This window comes from Patiria miniata, unplaced genomic scaffold (assembly GCF_015706575.1).
Source record: "Patiria miniata isolate m_02_andy unplaced genomic scaffold, ASM1570657v1 HiC_scaffold_16, whole genome shotgun sequence".
Taxonomy (NCBI): domain Eukaryota; kingdom Metazoa; phylum Echinodermata; class Asteroidea; order Valvatida; family Asterinidae; genus Patiria; species Patiria miniata.
The window spans coordinates 13,286,049-13,300,923 of record NW_024037054.1 but is presented as its reverse complement, the minus strand read 5'-3'; the positions used below and the strand labels follow the sequence as shown (position 1 = coordinate 13,300,923).

Below are 14,875 nucleotides of genomic sequence, written 5' to 3'. Positions count from 1 at the left end.
GCGGTGCTGGTGTAGTGTGAATTGAGGACTCTCAAAATACGGACTCATTGGTAGTATTGCTCATGCTTTAAGTGAATATTGTGAACGTTCAACCAATAAAAGGGTAAAAGGGACCAGATGTCATAGGAGTCAAAATTTCATGTGAAACCGGAAAAGTGTTTAAAACCAGCTAGCCGGTGTTCTATCAACCGTTTAAAACCACCCACGTGACGGGCTCTAGACCAATAGAAATGGGTAAACTGTCTTAGGTATTTATGAATTAACTTTCATTTCAGGAGGAGGAATTGAATGCATCCATGAATCACGTGTGTATAGTATTACATTACCAGAAGGTCCTAAAAACTACTGTGTTGCTGCCTCTAGAGTGCCTAATCCTCTCAAGTAAATAAAGCACGAATTGATACTGTCCCATTTCAGAATTTAGAGTTTTATACAAAAAAACCATAAATGAATGGGAATTTTACCTGCAAAGTTTTGGCAATTTTTTGGGTGAAGGATTTCTCTCTTTTACTTTTGAAATAGAATTTAGACGGCTGAAATTCATATTGCTGAAATTACACCATTTTTGAGTTGTTATAATTTTTCATCATCCAACGTGGTGCAGTGGGGACACTGCCATGTAAGCACAACACACGTTTGCAATCACAATCTAAAACCTTCTGTTTTTCAACAGCTTCACATTCATTCGATTACTTTCATACTTCATTCGATTACAGCTTCTTGAATTCACTTGGGTCATCACTTTGATGGAAATCGAATACCGGCATTAACAGCAAACAACGATCCGCATTGTGAAATACGTACCAGGGAAGGCAGGTCTTTACAAGAACAATTCTTTTGATGCCAACGCACAAGGTGTACGAAACCCAGGCTCAGCGTCATCTCCAGTGCCAGATTTATAAGAACCCTGTCAAATTCAAACCCAATGAAAATCCTCCATCTTGCTCGTGTGTGACAGAATTTGGCATCTTTATAGCAAAACCTGTACAAGTGTTGTACAGGAGTCTGTTTGTGATACAGCTGAAGCCTGAAGCTGAAATTGGAGAAGTTTGGATCGTGCAAACCCCCACTGCTGAAGAATACTGACTCCCCTACCCCCCTCCCCCCATGGAACCGAGGATGTTGTCTTGCGGTCATCGTCTGAGATGTCTATGACGTCTACGTCTCCACATGGCTAGGAGCACGTTGACAATTAACGGCCAGATGAGAAGAAAGAAGACAGTCTTAGCCGGGAGGTTACGAGGGAAGATCCACGACAACCAGGAGCGTTGGCGAGGAGGGGATGATTCCTGGCCGCGACGCTCTGAGGACTGCCTCTCTGATTGGTTCTAGACATGATACATGGAAGGATCAGAGTGTCACTAGATAACAATAATAACAATACCAGAGTCTTACATAGCACATGCATCTACCAACAATTAGGTATTCAAGGCGCTAATTAATATAAATTTATTTTAAAGACAGGTGAATGAAGTATTTGAAATATGAGACCCATTTTATGTAGAACCTTAAAAGGTGCTACGGCACCTTAAGCAGCCACTGCCAGGAACACCAGGGCAAACCCCTTCTCTTACGAGCATTACACAACGCACGGGACCTACGGCCCATCCGAAGGACGAAGCAATAATGGTTAAGTGTCTTGCTTAAGGACACAAGTGTCAAGACCGGGACTCGAACCCACTATGCTGATCAGAAACACCAGAGCTAGAGTCCGGTGCTCTTAATCGCTCGGCCATGACACTCCATGGCAAGGGTGAAAATATCAGACTTGTACCAAGGGTGGGGAGGGGAATTTTGCCTGCTCAAACTCTCTAAGTCTTGAAGTTGGCCTTACAAATAGACGTTTAATAATGTCCACAAATGCATATTTTTTTGGTTAGTTTTTGTACTGTCTAATTCAACTTAAAACTCTTAGATCTCCAAACCAACCTGTTGTGCCTGGGACAGCGCCAGTGCCTCCAGCGTGTTCAACCTTGCCAGCACGCTACTCATATCACACTGTAGTCTCTGCAGGGCAATAGCTATCTGCTCGCTAATATCTACCGGTGGATTGCGGCCTGGTCTACTGCTAGGATCCCTCCCTCCAGGGGGTCCGCCCTGACCGCTGGATGGGGTCCTGCCACGCCCAGGAGTGTCTTGCCCTTGACCTGGGGGAAAAGAGATCGAAAATGGTAAGGTCACATTACCCTCCCAGCTCCTTCAAAATCTGCCTGGATGGGTTTTGAATGATTGGAAGGTTTAGGGAAGGTACAGCCCAGCTACTACAACTTTACTTGAGGCTTAATGCCCATTACAAGTTAAAGGGAATATACAACATTTGCTTTTGCTGTAATTTTCAGAGATGGATGGATTGAGGGGGGTTAGCATTTAATAGCAAGTATTGTTACACTGACTTGTTTATAAAGTTTTGTGTTTAAAGATGCTGGAAAACCAAGAAAAACAATCATGTTCCAGTAGTCTGACCCTACTTAAGATGAAACGTAGCAATTTATAGACGTCAGAGAACAGTAAGGTCAGGGAACCAGTCCCCGTAAATAAAATGCAGACTAAATAAATATGGTTAACTGGGGGCAGTGTTTGAAAAAAAGCAAGTTTTTTCCAACGCCGGTCGGCCAACCAGCGTTGGAAATTGATACAAAAATACCACTTTTCTTAAAAATGACAGCACACCAGGTGCCATGATTTTACAGGATGCTTGAGACTGTCATTCACTAACAGCCTAGTAAGGTGTTTCATAATAATTTGGTAGCTATTTTTCTGTTGATGTTTGCACATGTTGCATATTCCCTTTAATAGATATTTCTGATATTATGAATGTATTTAAAACCTGCTCCTCACTGTGCTTGTAGTTTCTTTAAAATGGACCAAGGTAAAATCACCATTTAATTGTCCCTTGCAATATATTCTTGTTCTCACCTCTTCCTCCACCCATAGAGCCTCTCAAGTCACCTTGGTCCGACCCTTGACCTCTGCCAGCTTGACCTTTGCCCCCTGGTACCACTTCACCACCTCCCCTCCTCCTGGATATGGGCGTGTCTCCATTCTCCACCCCCTCTGTGCCGTCAACGGCCTGGCCATGTCCGTTCTCATGGTAATGACCTTTGACAGGATGGACCTCAGCCTGGGCCAGGATTTTCTTGCCCTGCGGGGTAGAGGTCATGAGAACCTGCTCTTCTCTGATTGGCTGGAGGGGTTCCTCGACTGCCGAGGCTTTCACAAGTTCTGGCAACTGAGAGGATATTGAATTGACCGAAATCAAAGTTGAATAAAAGTTGGAGCCATTCATGAAATGTGCCAAAACGACCATTTACACATTTGCAACCTGTCACCACAAAATGAGCATTAAAGGTATAGTCCATCATTTGTAATTTGTGCATTTTGTTCGTTTGAAGCGACAAAAGTGCTCAAAATCTAAAACAGGGTGCTGAACAACTAACCTGATGAAGTTTCAGTTCAGCTTCAGCTGTATATTCCGAAAAAAACAACATTCTAGGAACTCAATTTCAAATCAAAAGTTGCTGAATCATGTTTTGAATTGGGCCTGAATTCAGCGTCCGAGACACGTTTTCACTGAGCCGATTGCAGCTACGCGATGTCACGCACCGATCCGACGAATTATAGCAACTGCGCGCGCGTGTGCGTCGTGTCAACGCTTGCGCGCGCTTCATCGAATAAAAAAACTAACTACTAACGGAAATTTCCAACGGTTCTTCTTAAGACGCACCGTTGGAAAGGCCTTCTCTCGTTGATTTCTTCAAAATGACAGCTTGCCAGAAAGAATAATTTCACAGGGAGTTCAGTCCCCTTACTATCTTTCAACCAAGTATGTTTTTCAACAATAATTACGCCAGTTACTTTTGGGATAGCTGCAAATGATGGACTCTGGCTTTAAGTCTGACTTTTTAAGAATTGAGATAATTTTATTTCTGGATTCTGCAGAAGAGCTTTTCTACTGGTATACCTAACATTTGGGGGTGCTGACTTCAGTAACGGAAATATAGACCGCCAACTAAATTGAAGTTGTAAAAGTAATTTTGAGAAAATGGCAATTAAACTTTAGGCTGTCTTGAGTAAACGTAAATGAGCAGTCAAATGACTAATCCAACGAGATGAAAATAGGTTTTAAAGGTACAGTCCATTATTTGCAGCTATCCAAAAAGGAGCTGACAAAATTATTGTTGAAAAGCATACTTGATTTAAAGATAGTAATTGGACTAAATTCCCTGTGAAATTATTCGTTCTGGCATGCGGTTATTTTGAAGAAAACAATGAAAGAAGGCCTTTCAAACGATGCGTTTTTATACGCATTTTTGGAAATTTTCCTTAGTAGTTCGTTTTTAATTCGGCGAAGTGCGTGCAAGCGTTTGACACAACGCACAGCCTGCGCGGTTGCTATAATTCGTCGGTTCAGTGCGCAACATCGCGTAGCTGCTATTGGCTGAATGAGAAAGTGTCCCGGATGCTGAATTCGTGCTCAATTCAAAACACGACTCAGCAAGTTTTCTTTTGTTGCTTCAAACGATTGCCACTTGGCTCTGGTGAATGGGCCAAAAAATGCCCTCGTCGGTACATACACAGACCCAATAGAGTCACATGACCTCACCTGATCCAGGTCTGGCTGGTCCATAGAGTCGCAGAAGTCCTCCTCACTGTCTGTGTCACTGTCACTTGTCACCGTGACGTCATTGCTTGTACCACTGCTTCTGTCAGCCACGACGGCGCCAGACTGATCGAGGGACAGGTCAGCGGTCAAATTACCACTGACATCACTGGCGAATGGATGGCTCTCGTCCTGATAGGCATCTGATTTCAAAATTGCAAAACGGGATTACACTGTTAGTTACTTGCTTGTATTTATTACTAAGGCTATTACTCTATGTTTGTAAATGTTCTTGAACACTTAAACCTCATGATTCATTACTATTTAAACATGGAATGGTATAAAACCAACACTGAGTTCAGATTTTGCACTCTGAAAATGCTGGGCCCAATTTCATAGCGCTGCTTAACAGTTAGTAGAAAAGTTGTGCTTACTATAGCAGAAAATCACGCTGCTGCTAAGCACTATTTCATTTCGTGGATGTGTTAATGGTTGCGCACGCATGGAGATTTCTACTATGACGTCACTGATTTAAGCAATTTTTTCCTCTGGGGCTAAGTGTGCTTTTGCTGTGCTTACTACCAAAAACAGTCTCCATGAAATAGATGGAGGTTCGCACAAAATCGGCTGTTGAGCAGCACTATGAAATTGGGCCCTGGTCTTGAGGACACATACACGTAAAGCTACTAGATTATGAGGTCATGTCAGAGTAGGTTACGGCTGTGGCTTTCACAGAGTGATATCAATAGCTAAACCAAAGCCACATCCACTAAATCCTAATTAGGATCCTAAGCCTTTACCTCCATTTGGTCCGATGTTGTTGTGACCTTTGTGCAATGTTGGAGTCACAAGAATGGTGTTTACTCCATCAACTTGACCGGTGTGGTTAACCAGACTGCTGTCATTCAAATCATGTCCGGCATCTGTAGATGATGAATGACATTACAAACATTCACACACAATGAACAAAAGGAATGTTATATTTACTGCTTTGCGATAGCTTACATTTTGAGACGACTGTATGTGACCCTCCAGCACAAAACAGTTGTATTTTGCGATATAACCAATAATACATTGCACAGGCAAAAGTGATTGATTAACCCTAACTTCCTAGGCATTTTTACTAGGATGCAACCTCAATCCTGCAAAATCTTCAAATTGCCTCCATGTTAAAAAAGCATACAGCCTCAATCCTACAAAAAACATCCCTCATTTCTTGAAAGTGGTCCTTGGAGGGGTGCCCACTGCCTCAATCCTGCAAAATCCTCCAGCAATCACTGTTCATACATGTATGTTGTGGCAGAGTCAGTGACATCCTGGAGCAGTGCAGAGGATTTTAAGTATAATCTAGGACCAAATGTATGCACGGCTCAGCATAAGCAACACAAGGTCCGGCCTAATTGACCTTGAAACACACATTTTTGCCATACAGCCTCAATTCTGCAAAATTCTCCATTTGTAAGGAGGATTTGGGAGGATGTGGGAAGGTTAGGGTCAACAGGAGATGAACAGTTGCTTTATGAAACACTGCTATGTTTAAATTGTACAACTAGGCCAACTGATGCTGCAACATATGAAATCCTCACAAAAATAACCCCTCAACGATGACGAACAGACAGTTAGGCAGACGCTTTGTGTTTGCACACTTCAGAATGAAATCAAAAGTGCATACTTTGTGCCATGCCTACGAACCATGCATATGTGTCTCGCACAGGTGGAGCTTTCCCATGTGTTGACAAAGCACCATTTACTGTTCATACGGGGACTGCATTACCTGAGTGTACGTCTCCATTGACGGGCCCATTCTCCTGGTGATGTGGGAGGCCATTAGTGGGCGGGGCATTGTCAGGGGGCGGTTCGTCGTAGAATCTCCACCTCTCCTCCTCTGGGACTGGGAGTGGTTCATGGACGGCCTCGAAGAACGGACCCATGGCCTTCAAGAAAGCACTGACCTCCTCCGTGATTGGCATTGTCTCTACGATCTGAGAACAAAACACACCAAGAATACACATAAAAATAGTACACAAACTGATCACACTCTGTTCTCATTCTGTTCAAGGCATGACCCACAAAACTCTGAAATAATTTGTTACTTTTAAAATCTGTGGAGAACATTTACGACAAGCAAATAGTTTATTTGCATGTACCACTGGCAGGCACAGTTCTTGAATGAAAAAGGCATTAGGGTGTGAGGCTCAGGTTGGATGGAATGCACAAAATATCATCCAACATTCTGCAACTGGGACATTCTATAAATTTGGGGTTCACTTTTTCCCCGTCCCTGTTACATCTGACATCTATGATTGTGTAATTCTGATGCACTCCTTAATGCAGTCATCCTCCAAGAGTGATTATGAATAGCAAACCACCTACCCAACAAATAAACAGTCATTTGAAGTCACTTTTAATGATGCTTGAATGGCAAATTACAAAGTACCAAGGTACAATGTAACAGGGACGGGAACAATGTCACACTTTGGACCCCAAATTTATAGAATGACTCATCTCCTCTCATTTGATTTGTATACTTGGTTTCCAAATGAGCACAACATGCAATTCTGGTCTTTTTGGCTCTATTCAATTCCTTTGTGGCTGTCCTCACTGAAAAGTGTGAATATACTCAACATACTGACCATGAACAAAATGAACGTAGCAACAAAACAATGTTGATGAAGATACACATTTATTGACATTTCAGTTTACACTATTAAACAACACATACACCAAATCTACAATGGGACTAGCACTGTCTACTCTGTTATTGGAGTGTCAGTTGGTAAAATACAAATAAGAGGTCACCAAAGACACTCGAGAGAGCAGAGTACACGATGCTAAGGGAAAATTGTGAAACAGATGATACAGCATAGCACAAACAGAAAGAAAAAAGAGGAAAGTTTGTCACGAGCCAATGTGGCCCATCAGCCCGGTGTTCTTCTCCGGTTTCAGTAACATGAAATGACTGAGAATATTTTGTATTCCCCCTGAATGGGATGCCAGTCCATCGCAGGTTACTCCCCGGCTAATGCCAGTACCCGTTTACACTGCTGGGATGTGAGAGGCTAGTGAGGGTGAGGTGGCTTGCCCAAGGACACAACATATGGCCAGCAGCTGGATTCGAACCCCTGACTCTCTGATCATGAGTCACGAACCCTAACCGCTAGGCCACAATCTTGCACAAACTGTACCATTCCTTAAATTCTGCAGGGCACTGCAGTGAAAAACGGATACAAACGGAGATCGGGGATATTTTAGAGTTCTCAGATTTGACTCCACTAAACCAGAAATAAGATGGAATGCCAAGAAAAGCATGCCTGAAAAGCAAACGTGTCTGCACAAGGCCTTCCACACTTGTTTAAAGAATGCTCGATCAGCAAAGACTACATGTATGTGTGGGTGTTTTGGAAGAAGCTTGCTTAATTATCAAAGGAAAAGCTTGGCATTCCTCGGAAATGTAGAAAGGCTACAGCGAAATGAAATACGTGTAGATAGTGCAATGACAGTGAAAGAGATTGACAAAGACACTCACATTCTGTACTTCAGCTGGGTCTTTGTCCTTGTTTTTCATCATAGCCTACAAACATTTACATGAAAAAAAAAACACGCAGGACTTTTATTTCTGATGAAGAAAAAAACTAGATGGTGTTTTGAAGTAGTACTGGGCATGCGCTTTTTTAAAAAAAAATTCTGATACCTTTTGTAAAGCATTAAGTCCACTTAAGGCCAAAAAAAAAAGTCTCCGGTTTCTGGTATGGAGCTTGTCCAAAAAGTGGTGCGGCGACGCGGCTTTTTTTTTTTTTTACCCGATTTTTTTGCTTTAAATGTCGGCTGATGACTGCAAATGGTGCCCGACTAAACTTAGTGCAAATATATGGGAGTCCAGAGAGGCCACATAAAGCTTATTCTCGATCATAACCCCATCTAAAAACACGTTGAAATTTCGCAGCAGCAGAATTCCAGTCCAACCAGTGAGTTTGGCGGTTTTGAGACATCATCTTTCATTGAAAAAAAAATGTTTTAATTTTGCCAACGCGCATGGCTACGGCGACGCGCGCGCATACCAGAAACCGGAGACTTTTTTTTTTTGGCCTTATGAACCTTTTTTTTTTTAATCCACCAGATAGACCATTTCAATGCAGCTCTTTAGTACATGATTTGTCGTTTTTCTTTTGAGCATTTAGAAATGCCAATATAGAAAAAAAAGTAGAAAAATGGTTCTTCATAAAGTGCCATGCTTTCCAATCGAGGCAGGTAGCCCTCCTATGTAGGCCTTTATATCTTGTTCACATTCAGAAAATTCTGTATGGTATTCGAATAGGTTCTTTCAATTTCTTCACTTTTCAATTCTAATTAAGAGCGTGTGTTTGGAAAAATTTATAGTCAACAATCTGCTCTGCATTAAAAACTTGCAGGCAATTCTAGTCAGGTCAAAAAGTGCGTAAGCTGATCTTCATGTTCAAGACAGAATGCTGAAATCCTTTGCACTACGTTGTGGCACAATTACATTTGATTTCTACTCACTACAAAGTGGACATGTGTATGATAAAAGATTGTATCTTTTGCATGAAATAAAGATGCTACTAACACCACAAAAGAAAAGAGTGCTTGATATGGGAGTTTACAAACAGCCCAATCGCTGGTCTTTTTTTTTTACTACATGCATCACAATGAAACAAAAAAAGGAGTATTTTTTATCATCAATTGTACAAACCTTGAGAAGATCTTTGACATAGCCATCCATGGCTTCCTCTTTTGGCATGTTGCCAAGTCGATTCCAAGCATCCCTAGTCAATAAAGAAGGAAACAACAGCGTACCCTTGATACCGTTAGGTCTTAATGATTCATGGATGAAAACTAGCGTAGAATTAAAGGAATTTGCGGGAAGGAATGGGGGAGTCAGGTTGGTGTAGCGGTACTTTCCTCGCCTTCCACCGCTGTGACCCAGGTTCGATTCCTGCCTGGGCCATTATGTGGATTGGGTTTTCAGTCCCTGCCTGATTCCGTGGGTTTTCCTCAGAATATTCTCCTGGGGTTTTCCTCCTATGTCTAAAACTGAAATTTCTTTACATTGTCTTCACTAATACTGAAATAAGAATTAATTAGCTAAATAAAAATAAATCTGTGTTAAAGTTTGTGAACAAATTTCAAACTTGGATGAGACAGCTCTAAATTAGTTTTGTTAACCCAATTTTTCCTTTCCAGTTTGTGCATTTTCTCCATTTCACAATGTAGGCCTATATCATTTTTTTCTGTTCCTTTCATGGACTCAACCTTTTTCTGCATAGCCCCCTTTCTTTCTTAATGAGGGTTCAGCCATGTTCTTCCTACATGAGACCTCGGAATCCTCGGAATCAACCTACCATTTGGCTTTTCTAATAGCTTCCCAGAAAGCCGGTTTGGGCTCAGTGCAGGGCCCTTGCGTTGCTTGCTTGTATAGCCCATAGAACCGCTTCTTCATTTCGTATGATGGCTGGAATGGCCCTGAAATTAACAAAAGGAATCAATTATTGTGGTCTTCTTCACACAGTGTACACTGTGAACCAAAAAGTATGCATCATTAATTATATAAAACATATCAAAATTTAGGCCTACTCCTTTTTTTTCTCAGGACCTCACATTACCACTAAGGCCAAAAAAAAAAGTCTCCGGTTTCTGGTATGGAGCTTGCCCAAAAAGTGGTGCGGCGACGCGGCTTTTTTTTTTTTTTACCTGATTTTTTTGCTTCAAATGTCAGCTGATGACTGCAAATGGTGCCCAACTAAACTTAGTGCAAATATATGGGAGTCCAGAGAGGCCACATAAAGCTTATTCTCGACCATAACTCAATCTAAAAACACGTTAAAATTGTGCAGCAGCAGGATTCCAGTCAAACCAGTGAGTTTGGCAGTTTTGAGACATCATCTTTCATTGAAAAAAAAATGTTTTAATTTTGCCAACGCGCATGGCTACGGCGACGCGCGCGCATACCAGAAACCAGAGACTTTTTTTTTTTGGCCTAATGTTAGTCATAAACAAACTAAGAAACTTTGTGGGGTTTTCACATAAAATTAAGGCGGGTGATATTTGACCGTGAACCGGTCCTCAAATATTTTCGGTATTGCAGTGTACAATAACACAGTGCCTGTTTTTTGGGACTTTGAAATTCTTACTGGGACGAATACTTTTTGACTGCATATTCGCGAGATGGGAATCAGAACTAATGCAATTTCGAACTTGATTTCCCAGTCTCTTCAATATGGCTGCCTACACGATCGGCTGTCCTAACGATGTGTGCACTGTGCACCCAAAATGTGATAAAAAAAACCACATTTTTCCTCATATGTTTTTCAGTTTTCCCAAGCCTAGTGAGTATATGATTTTGTTTTTGATGATAGGCATACAATGTCATGTATGGGGGCATTCTCCACATAGGCCTACTTGTAATGTATACACATGCACGAGGGCGCTATACGATCTGCCGGCTTAAGAACAGGAAAAATGCGGAACATCTTCAAGCATATTTAAACAAATTAAATTTAATTAAACTTTTCATAAATTTAATTGAAAAATTCATTTGTACTTGTAAGTTGTACTTGTAGAAGACATGGTCATGGTTAGCCCGACTGCGTCTGGCCGTACAGTACTATCGCAAGCTCTGTAGTACGGCCAGACGCTGAATGCTTCCAAAAAGACTGAATTTTTTTGGCCGCCGATGTAGCGATTTTGCTACATCTTTCGATCGCAATTATCTTTTCATCCAGGACACAAATTTCCAAAGTTAAGGTTTGTAGTCGTAGAGCAACTCATACCTTTTCGAAAAAAACGTTGTTTGGTCTCAATATTTTCATCTATCTGGCCACAAGACGAATTTCAGTCATCAGATTCCACAAATATCGTCCCCCATGCGATCCCCGTGCGATTTCAAAATGGCGGCCACGCTGTAATGTATGCAATATGCAGGCGCGCCCGCGCAAACTCATGAATATGCATAAACAGTCTGTGACGTATGACCTCGTGTTTTTGGACGTACGGCCCCGCCGCACGCACGTCCAAAAACACGAGGTCGTACGTCACAGATACATCGTACGTCAAAATCGCTACATCGGCGGCCACAAAAATTCAGTCTTTTTGGAAGCATTCAGCGTCTGGCCGTACTACAGAGCTTGCGATAGTACTGTACGGCCAGACGCAGTCGGGCTAGGTCATGGTCATGGACATGGAAGAGACAGGCCTAGCCCTTAAAATGAGTATAACTTATTTTTCTCTCAAGTCTCATCTCATTTTCACTGGTTTTTTGGTAATCCTTACTTTTAGGACACCTCTATTTTTTACGAGTTCTGTTCAAAACTGACTTTTGCAGATGTCTGTCCAGTACCAAAATGACTTTTGCAGGCTAAAGCAGTCTTTAGAAGTCAAGAAGGTGTCATTGCCCATTGTTCAGATGTGCCAAGAAGTATCAGAATGTCAATTTTGAGTGTCATTTAGTCAACTGTTTCGGTGAGTCTTTCCCTTCCTATAGAGGAACGGGTCCTAAAAGTAAGGATTACCGTTTTTTTTTTCATTTTTACCTTGGGGGGGGGGTGTCTTTTTTTTTGGGGGGGGGGGACTAGAATTAGGCCCTACGTTTCATAGCCATGGCATAGCATCACTGTCAAGTGTCATTGTCCGGAAAGTGGGCCAACATTCACCACGCCAATGTCTCTCATCTTTCCCAATGTAAATCCCTAATTTCCACACACAGATTTCTATGAAATACAGAATTTGTCTACATGGGCTTATTTTTGGAATCTTACCATCTTTTGGCATGCTCTGCACGACTTTCACGGCAGCTTCGAACTGCTCCGACGCAGTCGCCATTTTTGATCTTGATAACAATATTAAATAACCTTTGACCTCAGCTCGCGGAAGGCTGTTCCGTGTTTCCAAACCTTGGCTTTGTATGCACATCGGCTTTAGGAATTTTTTAGTCTTACGTTTCTGACTTCAGCCAAGTATACGGGGTCCAGATTTTCCTAAATTTGAGGTAACAATTGAGAATGTGTAAAATTTGGTTTTGACATCAAAGCTTCACAAAGTTTCTTGAGCTAGAGACGAAGCCTAATTTGGGACGAAGCCGGATTTAGAAAATCTCCTACTTGAGCTCTGCTTCTTAAACTCGCATCAGTCGTTTCAGAAGATATGTAAAGAGCGTGCGTGATTGCTTTTGCGCACTCATTTCTTACGAGGGGGGGGGGGGGGGGGGGGGGGTCACCTCCACATCTTCAAGGTTACCTTGGTTATTTGACTCCTCTCAACTACTTCTGAAAGGTTCGCCCGAGCTAAACTGTATTAAATTCCGAGAACTCCTGTAAATAAACGATTAGGTTGGGTGAGGGGGTGGGGTGGTGGGGGTGGGGGAGGACTTTACTATGGTGTTCTAAAACGGACAGGTTGACTTACAGGTTACAGTCAGACGGGGAATGCAGACTGAGTCCGATTCTCCAAGTTCTGAGTTAGAGGGTCAAGATCAAAATACTATTTCTTTTATTGTTATTAAAATATCTTTACAAAAGAAGAACATTTGAGCAGTCAGCTGTATTAATTGTTGCCGCATTGTAATTTGACCTGAAGTAAAGTCGTATAAGGGGTTGAATCTTTTTTTATTCAGTTGACTTAAAATGAAATCGTCGACTGTCGACGGTTAACTTGAATTGTTGGAACTGTTGTGGTCAGTTGGTTGGTAGGTGTATCTTCATTGTTTTTCTCGAATATAAGAAGGTTTGATTCATTAGTGTTTCAAGAGGTTTACGATAAGATAATGAGACTGATGAGATTTGTCCGATTTGCTTGTGCTGCGATATCAATATAATAACTAAATTAATAAATATATTAACAAATTTGGAGAGCTAATCGTTCTTACTCGCAGCATGTAGAAGCTGAATTGTGAAGAACGCAGCTACCAACAAAAAATGGTCGAATTGCTAGAGTTTTCATATTCTATCGCCAACCGTACGCCACGAAACCTTCAAAATTTATTCAGGATGTAAAAACTCGGAATGAAATCAATCGTCACAGCAATTCATTTCAAATAATTTCCTGTTTATTCAGTTCCTGTATGCACATTATAGCTGAAAAGGATACGAAGGGATGCATATTCAAATTACACTGGTGATTAACTGATGATGGTATTGGTGATGATGGTGGCCTGATTACTGAGTACCTTTTTAACCAATATAACGCCTCTAATAAACAACAGTGTAAGTAGAATCAAATTTGCCGGGGTACTTAGGAGGCCTCAATGGGGACACAACACGTGTTTGACAATCAAACGCCCATTTGTCCTTCCCAAATTATGGAGGGGGGGGGGGGGCACATGAAAGGAAGCACAGGTCTCGAGTGTGGGATATTCCCCGTGACACCCCCCCCCCCAATTACGCCACTGAAACTACTATGAAAAAGAACTACCTTCCAATGTACATTTAAAAAACCCACAGATTCTTTCACAATAGACACATAAATTGGCAGCATGCGATTTCTTCTTTTAATTCCATTTAAATTTGCCGAGGAATCAATCAAATCTTGAATTTAAACAAATCTCAAAATGGTCATTTCGCCCCCTGTCTCAATATTCTTTAAGTTGCCTTCGTGTAGATTCAGATCGCGCGCACTGAGTCTATTCAAAAGTTAAAAAAAAAAAATTGGGTGTAATACATTGTACTTTGATAATTCCATCAATCCGCGCTCTCAGTCAAAGTGAAAACGGTATCTTCGAACCAAAATCAGAGTGTGGATTTTAAGCAAACAATGTACTTTACTTTTTCTTACATAATTACATAATTCGTTAGTAGAAGGGAATCCGTAGATTGATTTTAGTAGGGCATGATAATTATCAGCTTAGCTGCATCATAACCACGGTGTATCATCGTGAAATATCTGATGCCTGGCCGGATAACAATCCTCTCTGAGTCGTTTAACAGAAGAACTACACTTGTAAAAACCGAGACAAGCCAGGTACTTTCTGAAAGAAGTGGATTCATTTTCTTAATATCTACCGATATACATCCCAACAACTTCGACAATCCTCAAGCACCGCAGAGAATTAGAACAAGGACATTCGACTATGCAGAATTTGGCTATAGATAAATACAGGCGAGGGGGGGGGGGGGGGGGCTCAAAATAATGGTTAGAACTCAAAAGTAAAGAGAAGCGCCCCTGAATGCTCTAACCCGCTTCAGTGACACCATCAGTGGAGAATTATAGTCAATCCTTCTCCTTCGCTAAGGCCCCTCCCCCCCCCCCCCCCACACACACACACGTTCT

The 14,875-nt window shown here is 41.6% G+C and overlaps 1 protein-coding gene across 2 annotated transcripts; it reads right to left on the bottom strand.

Moving 5' to 3' along the window:
• Nucleotides 1–952: 952 nt before the first annotated feature.
• On the bottom strand, nucleotides 953–12,451 carry LOC119723059 (acyl-CoA-binding domain-containing protein 5A-like). Of its 2 annotated transcripts, XM_038193538.1 has the most exons (10): nucleotides 12,370–12,451; nucleotides 9,958–10,078; nucleotides 9,309–9,381; nucleotides 8,127–8,171; nucleotides 6,375–6,582; nucleotides 5,401–5,523; nucleotides 4,604–4,803; nucleotides 2,917–3,229; nucleotides 1,930–2,147; nucleotides 953–1,328 (listed from the first exon to the last, which is right to left on the bottom strand). In XM_038193538.1, exons 1-10 carry the CDS (start codon nucleotides 12,431–12,433, stop codon nucleotides 1,134–1,136), a joined length of 1,560 nt encoding a protein of 519 aa, XP_038049466.1. In that variant the 5' UTR covers nucleotides 12,434–12,451; the 3' UTR covers nucleotides 953–1,133. The 2 variants fall into 2 exon arrangements, with proteins under 2 accessions (XP_038049466.1, XP_038049467.1); XM_038193539.1 differs by lacking the exon at nucleotides 8,127–8,171.
• Between the last annotated feature and the right edge of the window lie 2,424 nt (nucleotides 12,452–14,875).